Below are 22,111 nucleotides of genomic sequence, written 5' to 3'. Positions count from 1 at the left end.
GCCAAGCAAATGGATGTTTTGTCCTGGGTGGTGTTAAGCTACTTGATTGTGGTTAGCCAGTGTTATTCAGGCAAGGTGGACACAAAATGCTGGAGTAACTCAGCGGGACAGGCAGCATCTCAGGAGAGAAGGGATGTGTGACGTTTCGGGTCGAGACCATTCTTCAGGCAAGTGCAGATAGAATGCAGTGTAGCAAAGAATAGAGGCATGCATTTTGGTTGGAGGAATAAAGGCATAGACTATTTGGTATTTGGGGTGAAAATTCAGAAATCAAAAGTGCAAAGGGACTTGGGAATGCTGGTCCAGGAATGCCAAAAGGATAATTTCCAAGTTGAATTGGTAGTAAGGAAAGTAAATGCAATGTTCGTATTTATTTTGAGAGGACTAGAGTATAAACACAGGGATTTAATGCTGAGGCTTTATAAAGCACTGGTCAGACGGTATTTGGAGTATTGTGAGCAGGTTTAGGTTCCATGTCTGAGGATGGATGTGCTGGCATTGGAGAGAGCCCAGAGGAGGTTACTGAGAACGGTCCTAGGAATGATTGGGTTAACGTATGATGAGCGTTTGATGGCACTGGTGCTCTACTCACTAGAGTTTAGAAGGATGAGGGTGGACCTCATTGAAACTTAACGAATAGTGAAAGGCCTGGTTAGAGTGGATGCGGAGAGGATGTTTCCTCTAGTGGGAGAGCATAGGACCATAGGGCACAGCCTCAGAATGAACGAACGCACCTTTAAGGGCCTGTCCCACTTGGACGACCTAATCCATGAGTTTAGAAGACCCTAGACGAGTTGAAAAAAATGTCAATGTCATGTTGACTTGCCAAAGTAAAAGACCTCCTATGACTATGTCTACGACCTCCTACGACTATGTCTACAACCTCCTACGACTATGTCTATGACCTCCTACGACCCGCCTCGACCTCAGTCTTCCACACCTAAAACCAACTACGACTAGCTACGATTGGATAATGATCACATGATAAAATGATGTCATGTTTGCATTTTTTTTCTCGGGCCAGTTACCGATCTACGACTACCTACTACTATCTACGACTACCTACGAGTAAAAAGTATCAATTTTTTCCATGCTGACCTTTTTTCTTACTCCGGGACATTTTTTATCAGGCTGGAAAAAACGCTGCGACCTACTTGAGGCCACGAGTACGCGGAGACCATTCACGAGCATGAGGAAGAGTTACAAAGACCTCCTACGACCTCGTGGCGACCATGCTGCGAGTATGAGTCAAGGGCAAACTCAGCAGAGGTCGCCAATTAGGTCGTGAAAGTGGGACAGGGGCTTTAGAAAGGAGATGAGGAGGAATTTCTTCAGTCAGAGCATGGTGAATCTGTGGAATTCATTGCCACAGAAGGCTGTGGAGGCCAGGTAATTGGGTATTTTTAAAGCAGATTTTTAAGCAAGGTTCTAAGGGTGTCAAAGTTTATGGGGAGAAGGCGGGAGAATGGGATTGAGCGGGAAAGATAGATCAGCCATGGTTGAATGGCAGAGTAGACTCGATGAGCCAAATGGCCTACTTCTGCTCCTATGACATGAACTTATGAAGTGGGAAGTATTCCATCACATATTTGGTGTGTTTTGCAAATGCTGGAAAGTCTTTGAAGAATCAGAAATAAACTATCTATCAGAGCATACCTAGTCTACTTTTTTCTTGAAGAGTGACCTATTAAATCAGTCAATTAAAACCCATGGGGGTTCTGACGATGGTAATGCTGTTAAAAGTCAGGGGCAGGTGGTTAGAATTTCTTTCATTGGAGACTGCACGACTTATGTAGCATTAACTGCTACATCATCCTCTGGCTAAGTATCGTCAAGGTCTTTCTGCAATGCAAGCATGTGTGATTTCATTATCTGAGCGTTTATGAGTAGATTTGTGTGTGCAATCAGAGAACATCCACACTTCTGACCTTGCAATGGAGGGAAGGACATGGATGAAACAAACAACATGTTCATTTAAGTAGGGACTCCTGTGGTGATCTTGAGTGAGCTAATTAGCCTCCAATAAGCCTCAGCCATCTTCTTTGGTGTTAGGTGCAATTCCAGCCAGTGGAAAGTATTTCCTTTCTTTGCCCCTGACATTGATTTTATCAGAGTTCCTTGATGTCACACCCAATCGAATGCTGCCTTGATGTCAAAGAAAGGCTCTGAAGTTCTTTTCGCTTGTCTGTGTCTGAACCAAGGACTTTGTGCCTTCCCTCATAATGGGAACCATTGTGGGGGGATGTTCTTTATGTTTAAAACTCTTATTAATGTTATGTCTGTATTCCTTCTTTATGTGCTGCAAAATGGCAAGAAGCATTTCACTTCACTACATCTAGGTGTATGTGAATGTGACCAATAAAATACCTTTGATACCTTTGACACCTATGTGCTCTGAAGCCAAGTAATCCTGGCTTAATGTTTGAGTTAGATAGAGCTCTTAAATCCTTGAGTTAGATAGAGTTCTTAAAGGTCAAGGGATATGGGGAGAAGGCAGGAACAGGTTACTGATTGTGGATGATCAGCCATGATCACTGTGAATGGCGGTGCTGGCTCGAAGAGCCGAGTGGCCTACTCCTGCACCTATTGTCTGTTGTCTATTGTTAAAGCCCTGTCCCACGGTACGAGTTCATTCCAAGAGCTCTCCCGAGTTTGCTCTGATTCGAACTTGGAGATTTACGGTAATGGCCACTCGTCGGTACTTGGGACTCTCGTGGACATTTTACAACATGTTGAAAAATCTTCACGAGTCTTCCCGTGCTTACCTGCCGTTGGCGAGACTTCCCGAGTACCTGCCGTTAGCGTTATGAGCCGCTAAGAGACGTCCCCGAGCTCCGACGTACCCGCTCCGACGTACTCACTATCAAAACATGGAGGGGACGGGGGGAAACAATTTTTTGGCGGCCGCGTGCGCATGCGCACACTCACACACGCACACGAGGCTTCGGAGGCTCAATCCAGCGCTAAATGCAGCTCAACTGTGCCTGTCTCACCGGGTTAACCAACAGCCCTGTCTGGACTGATGGGATACCAGCGCTGCTTCTCCGCACTGGCCATATTTCCCGCAAGCCCAAGCAGGTTAACCTGGCGGGGATGTCGCCCACCTCTCAAAACATGGAGGGGACGTGTCCCCTCTGCCCCCCCCCCCCGGGTTTTCCGCCCCTACCCGCTACGTTCATTCTCCGTGCTTACCACGAGTTAGATTTATTTTTTTAAATCTCGGGAGAGCTCTTGGAATGAACTCGTACCGTGGGACAGGGCTATTAATCCAAACTAAATAATAGTGAAGATAAACACAAAGCGCTGGAGTAACTCAGCGGGTCAGGCAGCAACACTGGAGAGAAAGGATGGGTGGCGTTTCAGGAAGGGACCCCCCTTCTCACAGATAGGGAGCAGTGAGTGATGGTGTTGCAGAACTCCTATCGGAGAGAGGAAGAGAACAGACACTGCAGTGGAGCAGAAAAAAATGTTGAAACAAAGACCAACAGATGCTGGTTTATACCAGATATAGACACAATGTATTGGAGTAGGCAGGTTTAGGCAGCATCTCTGGAGAAAAAGGATGTGTGACATTTCGTGTCGGAACCCCTCTTGCTAAATTCCTAAGTTAACGAGGGGTCCCGACCCGAAACATCACTCATTCTTTTTCTGCAAAAATGCTGCCTCAGTAATAGTGTGCAGATTGCTCATCTATGTATCTTGTATGGGTGTGTCACGCAAGTACAATATCTGTGGGTGATTAGCTGATAAAAGGACCCACCCACCCAGCCCATCTCCCGGGTCTTGTTACTGAAGGAAATGTTAATTGCTTCATACATCCACCATGCAATTGCCTCGAGTCAAAGACCACTTTTAATTCTGCATCTGAAAAAGATAATTGCACTGCCTGGTTAAACAAAGAACGACAGAGGGATATTATGGTAGTGATTGAAATTCACAACACTGTCAGAGTGAGCGTGGTTCATGTGGGTTCTGAGGTGAGAGTCTTTGAACAATCTTGTGTTGTAGACCTGTGCTCCCAAGAGATACCGCCCTCAAATGGTGCAAAGCTTGCCTTGAGGTCTACAATATGATAATGCGGATTTTCCGACCTGTGCTTTTATTCAATTTACACTGTTGAAAGTCTTTTCTCCAGACTTTGTTCACCCAGAGCAATGTTTTTAATAAGCTTTCTTAATGCATTTCTTTGATTGTTTCATCTATGCTTTTGTGCTAACCTTGCACTTCTTTGATGATGAGAAATCAAGGAATAAATAAAACTGAACACAATACAATGCCGTCAATCCCTAATTAGATTATCCCAGCACCATACCCTGCAAGGTTCTGCTTCCATTTAAAACTCATGCATAGCAAGCACCAGATGGTTGAACATAAGCACATCAGGATTCATAACTTGACTTGACCTGTTTTTTCTGTGCATAAAACGTGTGCTGCACACACAACCTGCAGCCGCTTACTCGGTACAAGTTTCATAAATTCATAAGTTCATAAGCGGTAGGAGTAGAACTAGGACATTCGGCCCATCAAGTCTACTCCACCATTCAATCATGGCTGATCTACTTTCCCCTTTCAACCCCGTTCTGCCTTCTCCACATAACCTCTGACACGTACTAATCAAGAATCTATCTACCTCCGCCTTAAAAATATCTACTGACTTTACCTCCACAGCTTTCTGTGGCAGAGAATTCCACAGATCCACCACCCTCTGGTTAAAGAAATCCCTCCTCAAATCTTCCGAAAAGAATGTCCTTTAATTCTGAGGCTATGACCTCTAGTCCTAGACTCTCCCACTAGTGGAAACATCCTCTCCACATCCATTCTATCCAAGCCTTTCACTATTCTGTACGTTTCAATGAGGTCCCCCCTCATTCTTCTAAACTCCTACAAATATAGTCCCTGTGCTGTCAAATGCTCACCATATGGTAAAAGTTTCATGAAGTTTGTCCAGATCTCTGATTTAAATTAATTCAGGGGGATAGAAATTAGTTCAGTTTGGTTTATTGCCACGTGTACCGAGGTACAGTGAAAAGTTTTTGTTGCGTGCTAACTAGTCAGCGGAAAGACTATACATGATTACAATCGAGCCATCAGATACATGATATTGGGAATAATGTTTAGTGCAAGATAAAGTTCAGTAGAGTCTGATTAAAGATAGTCCAAGGGTCTCCACTGAGGTAGATGGTAACTCAGGGCCACTCTCTAGTTGTTGATGGGATGGTTCAGTTGCCTGATAACAGCTGAGAAGAAACAGTCCCTGAATCTGGAGGTGTGCGTTTTCACACTACCGTACGTCTTGCCCGCTGGGAAATGTGAGAAGGGGGAGTGACCGGGATGTGACTCATCCTTAATTATGCTGGTGGCCTTGCGTGAAGTGTAGATGGAGTCAATGGAAGGGAGGTTGGTTTGTGTGATTGTCTGGGCTGCATTCTCAAATCTCATGAATTTCTATAGTCTTGGATGGACCCATTCCCAAACCATGCTATGATGCATCCCGATAAAATGTTGTCTATGGTGCATCTGTATAATTTGGTATTATACGGTATTACACGGTCTGTTTCTACTACTTCCCTCCGGCAGACGTTACAAGGCCTTCTACGCCCGAACCTCTAGACTCAGGAACAGTTTTATCCCAAGAGCTATAGCGGCTCTGAACCGGCCCTAATGAGTGCCCCCCCACCCACCCCCTTTGGACAGTCTCCCTCAGATGGTCACGTCAATCAATTCAGCTTGCTTATTTATGTATTGTATTTATTTACCTTTCTTGTACATCAGTGGAGCTGCACACTAAATCTTGTTGCACTGACGTGCAATGACAATAAAAGATATTATTATTATTATTATTATTATTATTATTATTATTATTATTATTATTATTATTATTATTATTATTATTACAGAGTTGGCGATCCTGTAGCAAGCCATCCTGTTTAACTGGACATGGTAGTTATACTCAACATGAGATCCTTTCCTGTTAGGTTCAGGTTTAGGACTAGGTTTGTTATTGTCACGAGAACCGAGACAGAGTGAGAACCTTTCCATGTTATCCAAACAGTCGAGATATACTGTACATAAATACCATCAGGTCAAATTCAAGCACAATAATTAGAGCAAAGATACGAAGTGCAGAATACAGTTCTCAGCATTGCAGTCTATTTATTCCATAGACATAGTCCAATTTCCACAATGGGAAATATTCAATCTAAACTATCTTATTACTAATAGTATTTTATAAATAATGAACTATCTTACTCATGAATTAGGATAACTGCAATATATGATATTTTAAAGCCAATTTTCCTTATTGTGTAAAATAGGTTTCACAAAGTAAAGCTATTTAGGGTGGGGGAGGATGAAGAGAAAGGGAATGCAGGGGTGACTTGAAGTTAGAGAAATAAATATTCATACCCCTGGGTTGTAAATTGCCCAAATGAAACATATTGACGGGGATTAATTGACGGGAATACCAAGCGGGACTTGGTGACTGAGGCTGACTGCATGCAGTGTGAATACCTGTGAATTGAGCAATCTGCCAGCCAGCACACAGCTCCCCTCAGAGCAGAGCAAAGTACCGAATGAAACGAGTCAAGCCTTAGAGATTTGCTTCTTCCCACAGATTCTATGCAATCTACATGGTTATGAAGACACTCTTCTCAATTAATTTAATCTCTTGAGTTAGGGAGTGTTAGCGAATAAACCAAGGACATTAAACTGGCTAGATAATAAAAATGTCCACGATCTGTGATTCTGTGACTCAAACGTGACATTACAATTTTTATATCCTTCAACTTTGACTAATTGCATTTCACAGGTAAACATTCACATGGTCCCAGAAGGAAACTCTATTCATGTTTTGTGATTCTAGCTTTTATAGTCCAAGTTAAATAACCTGCTTAGATCTGTTGCCTTCATTTTTTTTAGCTTAATTCTATAATTTAGTTAATAATTGTTATGTAAGGGATATATATTTTTTGATCTATGATATGATGCTCTGTCTCAATGAGTCAAAACATCATAGTCATACAGCATGGAAACAGGCCCTTTGGCCCAACTTACCCACACCGACCAACATGTCCCATCTACACTAGTCTCACCTGTCTCCATTGGTAGTACAGGTCCACCGCCGATTTTCCGGCACCCTTTGTTCCTTCGCCTCACCAGATTGCCAGTTTTGCCAGATCAACAGAGGTGACATAATAATAATTCAATGATACACCTCTGCCTCACTGATCACACAGTTTCCACATGGCAACACCACGGTTGAGTTGTTTCAACAGTTCTACTTTGCCTTGTATCGATATGGACATGTGTTTATGCTTGACACCATGACTGTTACTTGGAACTTGCTTAGTGGCCAATGCTAGGGTTAAATGTAAACAAAGTAAGCTAAAACCGAGGGTTCACCACCACCAACGAGATGTAAACAATTAACTTTTTTGGCACGGAGACACACGTCCTGGAAGGGCACGTGCCACACACAATGCCATCTGTGGCCGCTCAGTCAACTAGTCTGGCGGTCACATAAAGGGCACTGACAAAGTTACAAAGTAACCCGCGCCAGGACCTCCTTTGTTGGAACTGCAGATCCTGGTTTAAACCAAAGACAGACACAAAAAGCTGGAGTAACTCAGCGGGTCAGACAGCATCTCTGGAGAAAAGGAATAGGTGACATTTCGTGGTCGAGACCCTTCTTCAGACAGTTACCTTTTTGCATATCATTCATTCATTTGTTCTATATCTCGCTATATCACCATCTATATCTTTCATTTCCCTTTCCCCTGACTCTCAGTCTGAAGAAGGGTCTCGGCCCGAAACATCATCTATTCATTTTCTCCAGAAATGCTCTCTGACCCACTGAGTTACTCCAGCTTTTTATGTCTATCTTTGTTCGTTCATTGTGATGCAGCACCTGTCATGTTGCTATACAAAAGCCAGTGCATTTACCTGAAGAATAGTAAATTACAAGTTCTCTTTACTGTTGTAATCTAATCTGCCTAAATTTATTAACACAAAATTAAATTATACAAGGAAGTCACACAACACTGAAATTACTTAATTTCATTCCATACTCTATTTTGATGGACAGTAATATACTTTCAAACAGTTTCCTATTAATTTTGCCATTGTGGTCAGACATAACAGTATTACCAATGTCTGTTCCTTAACTGTGTGATCAAGTTCCATGAAGTAAGATTAAGTTCCTGCTTTGAACAATGTTACCTGCAGTGTTTATACATTTATGGATATCACACAGTACTATAAGTGCGATTTATGGAAATATAGCAGAATGAAGTAGTCACTTTCTCCTTTAGATGCAGTTATTAATGATCGCAGAATCACTGGCTTAACCTTCTGAGTTCTCTTTAATGAGGAGCAAGAAACTGCAGCTGATGGTTTACACGAAAGGACACAAAGTGCTGGAGTAATTCAGCAGATCAGCAGCATCTCTGGTGAACATGGACAGGTGACGTTTCAGGTCGGGACCATTCTTCGGTTGGGCCCCGAACCGAAACGTCAACTATCCATGTTCTCCAGAGATGATGCCTGACCCGTTGAGTTACTCCAGAACTTTATGTCCTTCTGCCTTGAAATGACTCCTCGGATATCTGATTGACTGTATCCAAGCATTCTTGCAGTTGACCCACTAACTGCATTACATTGAACAAATAAATGATCAAAGATACATTTGTGCCTAATGAGACTGCAAAAGTATTTGACATTTTCTTGTGCCATTTCCCACAAACATTAAGCACATGGAGTGATGTTTTGTTTGCTCTTATTGAGCAGATGTGTTCTTGCTGAAGTTGGACCTGTAGAAGCTCTCACATCAGCAGAGACTACTTGTTATTCCCAACAAATCCCAGCTATTCAGCTTCTTCTCAAGCATGAGATCACATTTGCTTGCTGTTTGCTGGCTCCAAGAACTTCAAAGGCCAAGAACCATCTTTGAAGCAGCAGGGATGGAAGCTTTGATTAAACCCCAGAGCCACAACCCTACTGAGAGGATTCCTTCCTCTTGCGATGGTATTGTACATCAGCTCCCCAAATGCCCCACCCTCCGTACACATTCACAGCCTTGAGTTATTTTCAGCAAATCTCAGACCTAAAGCATGGATGAATTATGCATTTCTGCCGAGTGGGAGCTCAATCTCTGGAATAATAGAACATAGAACTGATGAAATAACATGGGAAATCCTTCAAGAGTTTCTGTATTGTGAAATGGACTGAGTTTAATGTGTGTGTGCATGCATGTATGTGCATGTGTCTGTGTGTGGGCATGTGTGTGCATGTGTGTGTGTGTGTGTTCGTTTGGCACGTGTGTGTACATATGAGACAATTTTTCCTACTTACTTTCAGTATACAATACAATACAATACAATCAGTTTTATTCGTCACATTGCACATAAAGTGCAAGTGAAATGAATTTGCCAGCAGCGGGACAATGATAAAGAACACCCAAAACACACAAAAAATTTAACACAATGTAGTTGCGGTTCTCCAGATATTGAAAATAATTTTAAAACTATCGTTAATTTTGTACTGAGAGAACAAAGAAGATAGAACAGTAACAGCACAAGAACAGACCTTTCAGCCCACAATGTCTGCGCCGAACATGATGCCACGACCATCACTTATCTACCTGCACATAATCCATATCCCTCCATTCCATGCATATCCATGTGCCTATCCACGCATCCGCTGCATAGCGGCAGTGCCTGGTGGTCTGCCAGGGAAGATACTTCATTATTTGTGGAAGATGTAGATTTCTGTTACAAACCTTCCACAGTTCCAATTTCCTGTTTGTTCTGTTTGTGCAGAGTACTGGCATTGGACAAATGCTTGCAGGGTGGAAATAATAGAAAAGGCTGGGCTCCTGCTGATTAGAACACTGTTTATTGGATGTCTTCATTTCATGCCAGAGATGGTTTTCTTCACAATGTTGCAGTGGTGAATGGTTTTGGTGAAACATGCCATTCATCATGCAGGTGGCATTAGATGGAGAAGCCAGACTTATGCTGTGTGTTTTATTACCGTTGCGTTTAAAAGGAAACATTACGATGGAGTAAATGATCAAAGTGCAGGGGAGATATAACTAGTGCCAAACTGGATCAGTAAAAAAGTAGATTAGCATGCAGTACCACAAATTCATTAAAACTACCCTTGCAAACTGTGCCAAGCATAAGTAGGAAGTTCTCTTTAAGACACACAGTGGTGCAGCTGGTAGAGCTGCTGCCTTATACCACCAGAGACCCGGCCTCCATCCTGACCTCAGGTGCGATCTGTGTGATGTTTCCAAGGTCTCCCTCCAAGTTTCCTTCAGGTGTTCCAATTTCCACTCACATCCCAAAGATGTGCGGGTTTGTAGATTAATTGACCCATCGGGTGCAGGGAGTGGATACAACCACGGGATACCATAGAACTAATGAGAATGGATGTTTAGCATGGACTTGAGGGCCGAATTGTCTGTTTCCATGCTGTATCTTTCATTGGTTGTCAAAGGTAACAAGATCCTTATTTCTCCTTTATTGCAATGAGTGGAAATTGTTCAGTCTTGTTTTTGGGAGAACAGAAATATGCATACGATTTGGATTGCCCAGAAATTGGATCTAACTGCATAAGCAGGTACTATTGCAATGTTTAAGAAACATTTAGACAGGTACATGGATAGGATAGGTATAGATGTATATGGGTCGAATGCAGGCAAGTAGTACTAGTGTAGATGGGACATTTTGGTTGGCTTGGGCAAGTTGGGCCAATGGGCCTGTTTCCACACTGTATGACTCTATGCTTTTAAGGACCATTGACAAATATAAGCCATTTTGCACATGACAGATCATGCTAGTGCTTATTTCTGTGAGTATAGCGATGTTCAGGAAATTAGCCCTGGCATTTTCAGGCATGATTCAACTGAACATGTTGGTAACTGTAGTGGCTATTTTGCTTTATTTTGTGTGTCATTAATTATGGCATTTGCCTTTAATTTTTAGTCTGCCCGTAATAATCTGCCACTACAATATCTCAAATAAAACAAGAAGCAAACACAACAGCAAGCTGACAAAGAGACTCAAGTTAAAGACCCCCCCCCCCCCACTAGTACATTCATGTTTGTATTTCCCACAACATGTACCAGATTTAGATTTCTGTACATTTTCCACAAGCGTGTTACAATGATACCAACATCTCTGTAATGAGCACTTCAGTTCCACTGAATGCTTAATGTTGTCAAGCTGGAAAGGGTGCAGAGAAGATAGACACAAAATGCTGGAGTAACTCAGTGGGACAAGCAGCATCTCTGGAGTGAAGAGACTTTTCTTCAGACGGAGTTACTTCAGCATTTTGTGTCTATCTTCGGTGTAAACCAGCAGTTCCTTCCTACACAGGGCTGCGGAGACTCGAGGGCCTGAGCTATAGGGAGAGGTTGAGCAGGCTAGGACTGTTCCTCGGAGTGCAGAATGAGGAGGGGTGATTTTATAAAAGTGTACAAAATCATGAGAGGAATAGGTCGGGAAAATGCACAGTCTTTTGCCCAGAGTAGGGGAACCAAGATCCAGGCGACATACAGTAGCTATAAGGTCAAAGTGGGGGAGATTTAATAGGAACCTGAGGGGTGATTTCTTTTACTCAAAGGGTGGTGTATATATGGAACGAGCTGCCTGATGAGGTAGTTGAGGCAAGTACTATTGCAACGTTTAGAAACATTTAGACAGGTACATTGGCAGGATAGGTTTAGAGGGATTTGGGCCAAACGCAAGAAGGTGGGACTAATGTAGATGCGACATGTTGGTCGGTGTAGGCAAGTTGTGCCAAAGTGCCTGATTACACGCTGTTTGACTCTGATTCTACTACGATCACTGGTCTCCTGGATGAGTCCAGGTGGCCATAGCTTGAGACCATTCATGGCATGTCAGCTCAATAGCCAAAGCATGATGATTAGATTTCCTGGCACAGAGCAGAGTACTGAGTCTGCCTGCCCACTGTGACCTCCCTCTCTTATACCATTCCCAATCTGTTTATATCCTCTCCATGGCCACTGCAGCACTGTCACCCCCACATGAGAGTTGTATGTTAGAGTGGTTGCAGCAACTTTCTCTGAACGTGTGTTCATGGCATAGATTAGTTGTAAGTACATCTCCAGAATGAACCTGGAATCTCTGCTGACTTCTTCTGGGACAAGGTAGATTACGACCACTTCCTTTGTCGATGCATCAACCATCAGGCAGGTATTGGTCAAGTGTGTAGGAAGGAATGCAGTTGGTGGTTTTCACCGAAGATGGACACAAAATGCTGGAGTAACTCAGCTGGACAGGCAGCATCTCTGGAGAGAAGGAAATGGTGATGTTTCGGATCGAGACCCTACTATCTTAGTTGTTGGTCAAACTGACTTCTTCAAACAGCTGCTGGAATGCTAGCCTAGAGCTACGGATATGGAAGCAGGCTGGTAAAATATTCCCACGGGATTAGGAGTGAAAATCACCCAAAATACTTTTGTTTCCCGCTGCATTTTCTGCCAATCTCCCCTTTTTATACACGTAGCTGTGGCAGCCGATCCACATATCAGCACCAAGTTCTAGCCAATAGAATGTGGAACTGTACAGACATAACGTGCTGGAGTAACTCAGTGGGTCAGGCAGCATCATTGGAGAAAAAGGATGGGTGACATTTCGGGTCAGAACCCTTCTTCAGACTGAAAGTCGGGGATAGGAGGGGTGAAGAGCTGGAGGCATGAAAGGACGAGGACCAACCAGGGCCAGCCACCAATTACCTAAGACAGGGCGTCGCTTGGTGGGTCCATTGTTGGCCTGGGAATAGGTGATCTCAAGAGAAACAATGTGGAGAACTGTGGAATTGGTGAAACAACTCGGGAGGAGGAAGGGGCCAAGGAGGGAGGGAGTAGGGGAAGGGAGTATGAGATGAAGTTAATTAAAATTAGAGAATTCAATGTACATACCGCTGGGTTATAACCGAAGATAGACATAAAATGCTGGAGTAACTCAGTGGGACAGTCAGCATCTCCGGAGAGAAGGAATGGGTGACATTTCGGGTTGAGACCCTTCTTCAGACTGAAGAAGGGTCTTGCCCTGAAACGTTACCCATTCCTTCTCTTCAGAGATGCTGCCTGTCCCGCTGAGCATTATGTGTCTATCTCTGGTATAAACCAGCATTTGCAGTTCCTTCCTACACACCACTTGGTTATAAGCTATCCAAGCGAAATATGTGGTGATGATGGCAGTGGAGGAGGCCCAGGGCTGTTCAGCGGAAGGAATAGACCCTTGGGCCCATGAAGTCTGTGATGCCAAAAGGGACTATGATGCCAAATGGTAATCTCTTTAATTAAGCATTTACAAATCCAACCACCAAACTACTGAACACGGAATCAAATTATTTCATTTTCTCGATTGAAGAAAGAAAATAATAAAATCCTACAAGTGTAGAAATAGGCATTGTTGTGTAACGGATCAAGCCCTGGTGAAGAAACCTGAGCACCATTTTCTTACCTAAATTGTATCCATAGAATAAAGGGAGAGGTTGAGCAGGCTACGCCTTTATTCCTGGAGTGCAGGAGACTGAGGGGTGATTGTATAAAATCATGAAGGTAAATAGATAGGGTGAATGCACAGAGTCTTTCACCCAGGGTAGAGGAATATACCAGGCCACAATTTATCTTTCAAAAATTTGAGCATAATTTCCAAAGCTATCACTTCAACTAGCAAATTGTTAATTAAATAATCTTCAATTTTTAAAAAACTGACATGAACTACCAGATTACTGCAAAATAATCTGCATTCCTTACCTATTCCAATGTGATTGTTTGCAGATTCACCATCTTTGATTGACTCCAGCCCACTGAAATGTTATAACAAGTCAAAATCCAAGGGTATACACAAAATGGTGGAGTAACTCAACGGATTAGGCAGCATCTCTGGAGAAAAGTAATAGGTGACATTTGGTGTTGGAACTCTTTGACAAACCTGAAACGTCACCTTTTCTCCAGAAATGCTGCCTGACCCGCTGAGTTACTCCAGCATTGTGTGTCTATCTTTGGTGTAAACCAGCATCAAAAATTCTTTCCTATACAGAATTTAAGGGTGATTTGGGATGTTCAATAAATAATGTCTTTGCTGGAAAGCCCACATCATGAATAATAAGAGAAATATTGTTAAGAATTTTATTCATTCTTTTCAATTGATCCTTTTATTCCAGTAGACGCTGGCAGTAAATCCTTACCTTCAAATAGGACTCTGGCCTTTCACTTCCCATGTTTTGAACAATTTATTAAAAGTGACAAGATTATCATTTTATAATCTCTCAAATTTAAATTTGCAAAGCAATTATGCATGACAGTATATGCAAATATCTTTTTATTACCAACTGACCAATTTGGCAAAGATAAGCCCACATTCCAGTAAAATACCAGCTGTTGTAGAAACAAATCTAGGGACAATTGTGAAGCGATCCAATGCCTACAATTAACTCTGAGATAACTAGACAGGAAATCTGTGTTTTAATCTCTTAACAGTGGCCCTATTAACACAAACAACCCCAGTTTATTAAAGATGTAGCTGAAACTATTATGCAGAGTGACATTACAGAGTTGGGGAAAGGGAAAGATAGAGGTGAATGAAAGAAAGGATGTGAACTCCAACAGGAGCTTGAAGGTAAATGGCACGGTACATCTAATGTAGCAAATATATATTGCCACATTAATATTGCCACAGAGGCTGCGGAGGCCAAGTCAATTGATATTCTTAATGCAGAGATAGATCGATTCTTCATTAGTACAGATGTCAGGGGTTATGGAGAGAAAGCAGGAGAATGGGGTTAGGAGGGAGAGATAGATCAGCCATGATTGAATGGCAGAATAGACTTGATGGGCTGAATGGCCTGTCTGGTCCTATCACTAATAAGTTTATGAACCTATGAACAAATCAATCCACGATGATTCACAAGAATGGTTTCAAATATAATGTGTCTTCCAGCTGACAAAGAAAATATAGATCACCCATGACATAATTGCACAGATTACATTAATATCATCCTAACTAATTAATGTACGTTATCTCTGATTTTCCAGTAATGACCAGAGTTTGGACTTGAATTCGTAAAGTCTCCAGGATATGCCGAGATATTTGGCATCCCTAACTAGTTATGCAATAGTTGTATCCAATTCCACTGTGGATTTATACTTCACTTGTGGATCTAAATGTGGAAGATACAGTGGAATGATAATTATTTTTAATCATAAGGTATTACTTATTAATGGAAAATTCACTGCTGGCGACTTCATGATCCTTACATTTGATTGGTTGTATTGGTCAGTGAATAACTTTATCTTAGATTATAACAGGATTATGACAACGGGAAGATAAATGGCAGATGGGGTTTAATCTGGGAAAGTGTGAGTTGCTGCACATTGGGAGGTCAAATGTAAGGTGAAAGTATACAGTTAATGGCAGGGCCTTTAACAGCATTGATGTACAAAGGTATCTTGTGTTCCAAGTTCATAGCTCAGTGAAAGTAGCATCACAAGAAGGTGGAATGGTCAATGAGATCTTTGATCAGGGCATTGAATATAAGAGTCAGGAAGTCAAATAAAACTTTGGTTAGGCTGAACATGGAGTGGTATGTGCAGCTCCGATCATCCCAATACAGGAACGGTATGTAGGTTTTACAAGGGGTACAGAGGAGGTTTACCAGAATGTTGCCTGTGCATATTAGCTGTACGGATAGGTTGGACTAATGTGGATTGTTTTCTTTGAGCATTAGAGGCTGAGGGAGATAGCTGACTGTAGTCAATAAAATTATGAGGTATAGATTGGGTAGAAAGTCAGAATCTTTTTGATTTAAGATACTACCATGGATGGCGCTGGAAGCAGATACAAAAGTGGCATTTAAGATGCATTTAGATAGGCACATGCCTTTGCAGGGGATGGAGGGATATGAGTCACGTGACTGTCTAATCCCAGAATGGATTAGTTTAATTTGGCATCATATGTAGGCAGGAACTGCAGATGCTGGTTTACACCAAAGATAGACACAAAACGCTGGAGTAACTCAGCGGGACTGGCAGCATCTCTCGAAAGAAGGAATGGGTGACGTTTCGTGTCAAAACCCTTCTTCAGACTAGACCCGAAATGTCACCCATTCCTTCTATCCAGAGATGCTGCCTGTCCTGCTGAGTTACTCCAGCATTTTGTGTCTAATTTGGCATCATGTTGGACACAGACAACGTAGGCCGAAGAACCTTTTCTTGTGCTGCACTATTTAATGGGAACTTTCATTACACCAAAAAATGAAATGATCCTTTCATTCCAAGCCTCCAATATGTAAAGGCCAAATATTTCTGAAGTATGAAACGATACCTTCATGACAGCATATGTGGGAATAAAGAACCAAATTACGCTCATGTTTTCAGTAAATATTTTCAGTTCAGTTAACTTTGTAAATCTTTGTTATATATTGGAGTTTTCCTGTGCGACTAGAATATTATCACACTATTGCAGAATTCAATCCTATACAAGGCTTCTTTCTTTTATTCGCAAAGTCATGAGCAAGGCTGCCATTTTGTGACCTAGAAAAGGTGATGGGCCTCCTTCTTGGAAAATTACTGCCCACCGTTGTTGGTGATGTTTTGTAAAGAATTTAAAGTCTGTCCACGTAATATAACTCTCCCCACCAGCTGATGAAGAAATGAAATTCTGCAGTAAGCAAACTGTCCCTTGTAGTTCATATAATATTAAGGAAATGGTGACCTTTATATTATATTAAATAACTTAAATAAGTTCTATCTTACACAGGATGGTTAAAAGTAAGTAGATTAACTTATGCTGCCAACATTATTTCATAATATTTGTAATTTCAGTTTAGTTTAGAGATACAGCGCGGAAACAGGCCCTTTGGCCTAGCGAGTCAACGCCAACCAGCAATACCCAAACACTATCCTACACACTAGGAACAATTTACAATTTTTTACTGAAGCCAATTAACCTACAAATCTGTATGTCTTTGGCGTGTGAGAGGAAACCAGAGCACCCAGGGAAAACCCATGGGATCATAGGGAGAATATACAAAATCCGTACAGACAGCACCCATATTCAGGATTGAACCCAGGTCTGGCGCTGTATCGCTGCGCCACCGTGCCGCCCTTTTAATGATGATTAAACCTGAATGTGCTCAATAGAGGTAAACAAAACACTCAATTTTATATGATTAATATTTCACCTATTAAAAAAAATTTAAATCACTCAGTGTAAAGGAAGAAGGAATTGTAAGTTATCTATAATTAATTCAATACTTTGAAGGTCTAATGGAGAGGAATCGTTGAAATTTATTGGATATGTGCAACTGCCGATGCAAGAATAAGAAGCACAAACAATCTGCTGGAGGAGCTGAGCAGGTCAAAAAGCATCTGTGTTAAAGGAAACGTCGACATTTTGGGTTGAAACACTGCGTCGGGACTTATTGAAGTGTAGACAATAGTGAGGCCTAATAATTAGTAAATACGGATGTGGACGGTGCTAATGTGGTGACAGGTAAACTGCAGACAAAGCAAAACAGAAATTTCATTGATTACGCGTCATTGTAACAGAAATTTAGATCTGCTGTTAATGAATTTAGACGTGGATAATCATCTCATTCTGTTTGTCACCTAATTAAGTATTTCTGTATTCCATATTGTAATTAAGACCTCGTTTTATTGTTAATCAAGTCTCTGAGCAAAACTCATCATCTGAGAATATAAAAAAATGTACCAAAGACACACTTGACAGTTCAGCTTTCGTTGGCCTCCTGGTGTGCACCAGTTTAAAATCGCACGTTACTTCAAACACCAACCTTGCATGACCTATCCATTTTGCTGACTGTTTCTTGCTTTGAAATTTCTTCATATGTTATATTTGTTACGTTTGTCATAAAATAAATGTGCAGTGTTAATTTTCTTCTTAAATATTATACAAGACAATGATAGGGGGATACATAAAGAGATAAGAATGCATTTATTTGAGCGATAAAACCTTATTATATTTGAATTTATTTTTCCATTTTCAACTCACTTTCAGTTTATTTTTCAAGCAAGAGTATAAATACATAGTATTAAACTAATCTATAAATAAATAACATTAAACTGTACAGTTTTGTAAAAAATAGTATTACATAAACACTTGAGTCCCATATTTTCAATGCCTTTTGTGACACTTTATTGCCCATCCATAAATTAGATGGGAAACTGTGTCAAATAATTTGACTCTAGTTGTATCATTTTTGTCGTCGGTAAATGATAGAATCCACATGGTTGCTTTAGAAGCATTTAGTCAGTTAAGTAACTTTATGATTTAATTTCTCCTATCCCTTCATTTCCCACAAATGCATATGTCTATCTAAATGCATCTTAAATTGTGGTTGCTACCACAACTTGAACATCCTTCATAACCTGTGATAATGGTCAATAAAGGAAAGGAAATGAGGGCAAAATAACATTCATTATTCGGGAATGAATAAACTGGTTTGACTCCAAACTAGAGATGAACAAAATGACCCCAGTTCTATATCCATCATTGTTATTAATCGATGAATCTCAAGTATCAGACATCTTACCACTGATCTCCATTTCTAAAAATAATATTAGCTGTCAATAGTCAATAGGTCATGAAATTACTTTCCTTCTGCAGATCTTCTGAACTATTCTTTCCTTCACATGTAACCTGAACTGTTGTTCCCCCCAAGTTCTGGGAAAAAGAATTACCAATCAGTACTGCTGACATTTTGTAGTCCATCTTCATCCAGATGTTGACCGTAGGAACTTTCCAATGAATTTTCATGCTTTCCTAGGATTGATGTTCCAGCCAGGACTTATGATTTTCCCAAGCTGATTCTGAAGGCTTTTGGTGGGCATCTTCTGGTGGGCACTTACCAACATCATTCCCAAAAATTCAATGTTTTTAATTTTTTCTTTGCAGCAGTACAGCCTGGTGAAATTGGAATGATTCATGCATATTTCTGTTTTATTCCTTTAATTGATAATGTTGGAATACCTGATTTTAGTTAATGACAGTGGGAATTTTAACGTTACACCTCCCTGCTTTCCAAAATGTTTTACCCTTATGACCACTTGTCACTATAGTTTGCATTCTAATTCACTGACCCCGACTGCAGTTCAAACCAAACTCGGTCGGAAAAGCATCCAGCATGAATGCAAGGAACCAATTCCTATCTTTCCTGAAGCGCAAGATGACAAGTGTAGGAGTAAGTGCGAATAATTATATGCTGTGAAGTCATCCATGCTGTCAAAAGATGATGAATGGACAAGCCCTGATGTCTGGTACGGGATGAATGAATATAAAAAAGTTCTGTGGAAAAACCCCGCAGGCTCTATGTGTTTAAGTCAACTATTTACACATAACATACAAAACATTATCAGAAACCTTGGTTCAGTTCATCATCACAATGGTAAAGCAACATTTACTCATACTTATAATCATTTTGCTATGAAATTGCCTTAGTAAGAATAGATACATTTGCTTCAGATGTGCAATACCATATTGCACTATTTATCTGTATAACGTCTCTGCTACATTGATTAATATGACTTCATTCCAATACAATAGATCCTTTGCTACTTTCAGTCAGCATTCTATTCAGCCTTTTTTTTCCTGCTTTAAATAATTAATAAGCCCCAATAATCCATTATTCACAAACCACAACAAAGAAATCATTGGAAGGAATTGAATTAAATTAGAATCATGTGACACAAAAGTATATTTTCCTAAGTTATGTTTGTGTTTTTTTTTTTAACCTACCAGCCATTTTCAAGATGAAGATCAGTTCGGGTCCCGTGGCGTTGGTGGCACCCATTTCCACAACCACCGTTATGCCTATTGACACTGGAGATAATTCAACAGAGTCTGGAGGTCCAGGGGAGGGGAAGAATGACGTATTTGAAAAGCTGAAAGAAAAATTTATGAATGAACTGCAGAAAATTCCATGTACGTACGATTTCTTTCAAATTATATGGTTGACTTTATTTCTGTTAAAACTATTCACTTTTGTAGTTAAGCATAGTGCATTCCAAGTATTTTCGGGGGTTACAATGTTTGTGTTTAGATGTTCTTGGTCTAACTGTTTCTCATCAGTGGCAGGAAATTTGAATTTGGCTGAATGTGTACCCAAAATTTGTTCATCTCTAGTAGAACTTCAACGGACCATTCACTGGGTTTATGAAGTGAAGGGTGGCACAGTGTTGCAGTGGTAGAGTTGCTGCCTTAGAGCAACAGAGACCCAGGTTCGATCCGTACTATAAGTGCTGTCTGTTTGTACGTTCTCCCTGTGATCGCGTGGGTTTTCTCCGGCTGCACCAGTTTCCTCCCTCACTCCAAAGATGTCCAGGATTGCAGGTTAATGCTTCTGTAAATTATAAATTGTCCTTAGCATGTAGGGTAGGAGTAGTGTATGGGGCGATCAGTGGTCGGTGCAGGGTGGGCCAAAGGATCTGTTTCCACACTGTATCCTAGTTTAGTTTAGTTTAGAGATACAGCATGGAAACAGGCCCTTTGGCCCGCTGACATCCGCACCTACCAGCGATCCCCGCACATTAACACTATCCTACACACACCAGGAGCAATTTTTTTACATTTAGACCAAGCCAATTAACCTACAAATCTATACGTCTTTGGACTGTGGGTGGAAACCGAAGATCTCGGGGAAAACCCACGCGGTCACAGGGAGAACGTACAAACTGCGTACAGACAGCACATCATTTCCTAATATTGATCAGTGTAGACAGTGTATATAATGGTCAGTTTTCTCAGTTGGAGAGATCTGGGTCAGAGGAACTGCTGGGAGCTAGCGGCTATAAAACACATTCTATAAAAGGTATAGGAAAGAACTGCAGATGCTGGTTCAAATCAAAGATAGACACTAAAAGCTGGAGTAACTCTGCGGGGCAGGCAGCATCTCTGGAGAGAAGGAATGGGTGATGTTTTGGGTCTCGATCCGAAACGTCACCCTTTCCTTCTCTCCAGAGATACTGCCTGTCCCGCTGAGTTACTCCAGCATTTTGTGTCTATATATTCTATAAAACCTACATTACCAAACTGATCTGGAATCAGATGTGAAGGTGTTTTCTCCAACTCTAAGTTAAATCTGCAAGCCATCTGCAGACTCCTGCCATTCCTTCTTCACATGCCCTATCACCCTCCTCCCCCCCCCCCCCCCCCCTCCCCCTCCCCTCCAACCTCACTGTCCTGAACTACAGTTGCTCTAGTGGCCATTTCATTCCTCCTCACAACAATCGCAATTCCTCTCGGCATCCCAGGATATTGGTTGAGCGGTCCCCTAAGCAACTACCAGTGAAAGAAACTGCCAAAGGTAGATCAAAACTTGAAGTAATTTCTCCAAAATGTATTGCCAGGAAGGATGAAAGGGAATCCCGTGGGCGGGGGTGACGAGAACATAGGGGGACCCAGCAGTGGGCTGCTGAGAATGAAGGGGGGGTCCTGGTGGAGGGGCCACTGAGATCAAAGGGGGACCTGGCAGGGGCCACCAAGAATGAAGAGGGACCCAGCGGGGGGCCGTCTGTGGCCACCTGCGGCACTAGGCCTGGTTTGCCACTGCGAGCAGAAGATAAGACCGTTCGATGAACCTTTTGTAACTTTGTCGACATCTGAAACGTGGCAACTCTTTGTGTGCTGCCAGGTGAGGTCTGCTGTATGACTTTACTGGGGTCTGCAAAACAAAGCTTTTCATCGTGCCTAGGTACATGGGACAGTAAACTATCATTGATTCATTGAATTGTTGGATTGTGACAATGACATTGACGTCAGTATTACCGGCCACGTTTCCAAATCCATTTGCCAGTGCCACCCTGGGCTTTGATAGCCATTGCCATTGTCAGCGGCCTGCTGCTTCTGACCTGCTGCCTCTGCATCTGCAAGAAATGCTGCTGCAAGAAGAAGAAAAACAAGAAGGAGAAGGGCAAGGGGAAAAAGAATGACATCAACATGAAGGACGTGAAGAACTCAGGTGGAAATCAGGTAAAGTAATGGAGAGAAAACGTGAGTCAAAATTGTTGAATTGCTTTTGACTTGTTCAACTTCAAATGTATCCTGTTTTTATAGCGTTC

The 22,111-nt window shown here is 41.6% G+C and overlaps 1 protein-coding gene across 4 annotated transcripts in view; it reads left to right on the top strand.

Moving 5' to 3' along the window:
• Positions 1 to 22,111, top strand: part of syt2 (synaptotagmin 2) — a 552,336-nt gene that overhangs the window by 461,860 nt on the left and 68,365 nt on the right. For 3 of the 4 annotated variants that reach the window (XM_033042448.1, XM_033042450.1, XM_033042446.1), the window contains 2 exons: positions 19,794 to 19,976; positions 21,847 to 22,022. In XM_033042448.1, coding sequence (XP_032898339.1) covers positions 19,805 to 19,976; positions 21,847 to 22,022 — 348 coding nt within the window. In that variant the 5' untranslated portion in view covers positions 19,794 to 19,804. Of the gene's footprint in view, positions 1 to 18,859; positions 18,893 to 19,793; positions 19,977 to 21,846; positions 22,023 to 22,111 lie in introns of those variants that run through there. The other variant, XM_033042449.1, reaches the window with a different exon arrangement.

Source organism: Amblyraja radiata, chromosome 24 (assembly GCF_010909765.2).
Source record: "Amblyraja radiata isolate CabotCenter1 chromosome 24, sAmbRad1.1.pri, whole genome shotgun sequence".
NCBI lineage: Eukaryota > Metazoa > Chordata > Chondrichthyes > Rajiformes > Rajidae > Amblyraja > Amblyraja radiata.
The sequence above is the reverse complement of the archived record's forward strand: the minus strand, read 5'-3'. Positions and strand labels throughout refer to the sequence as shown.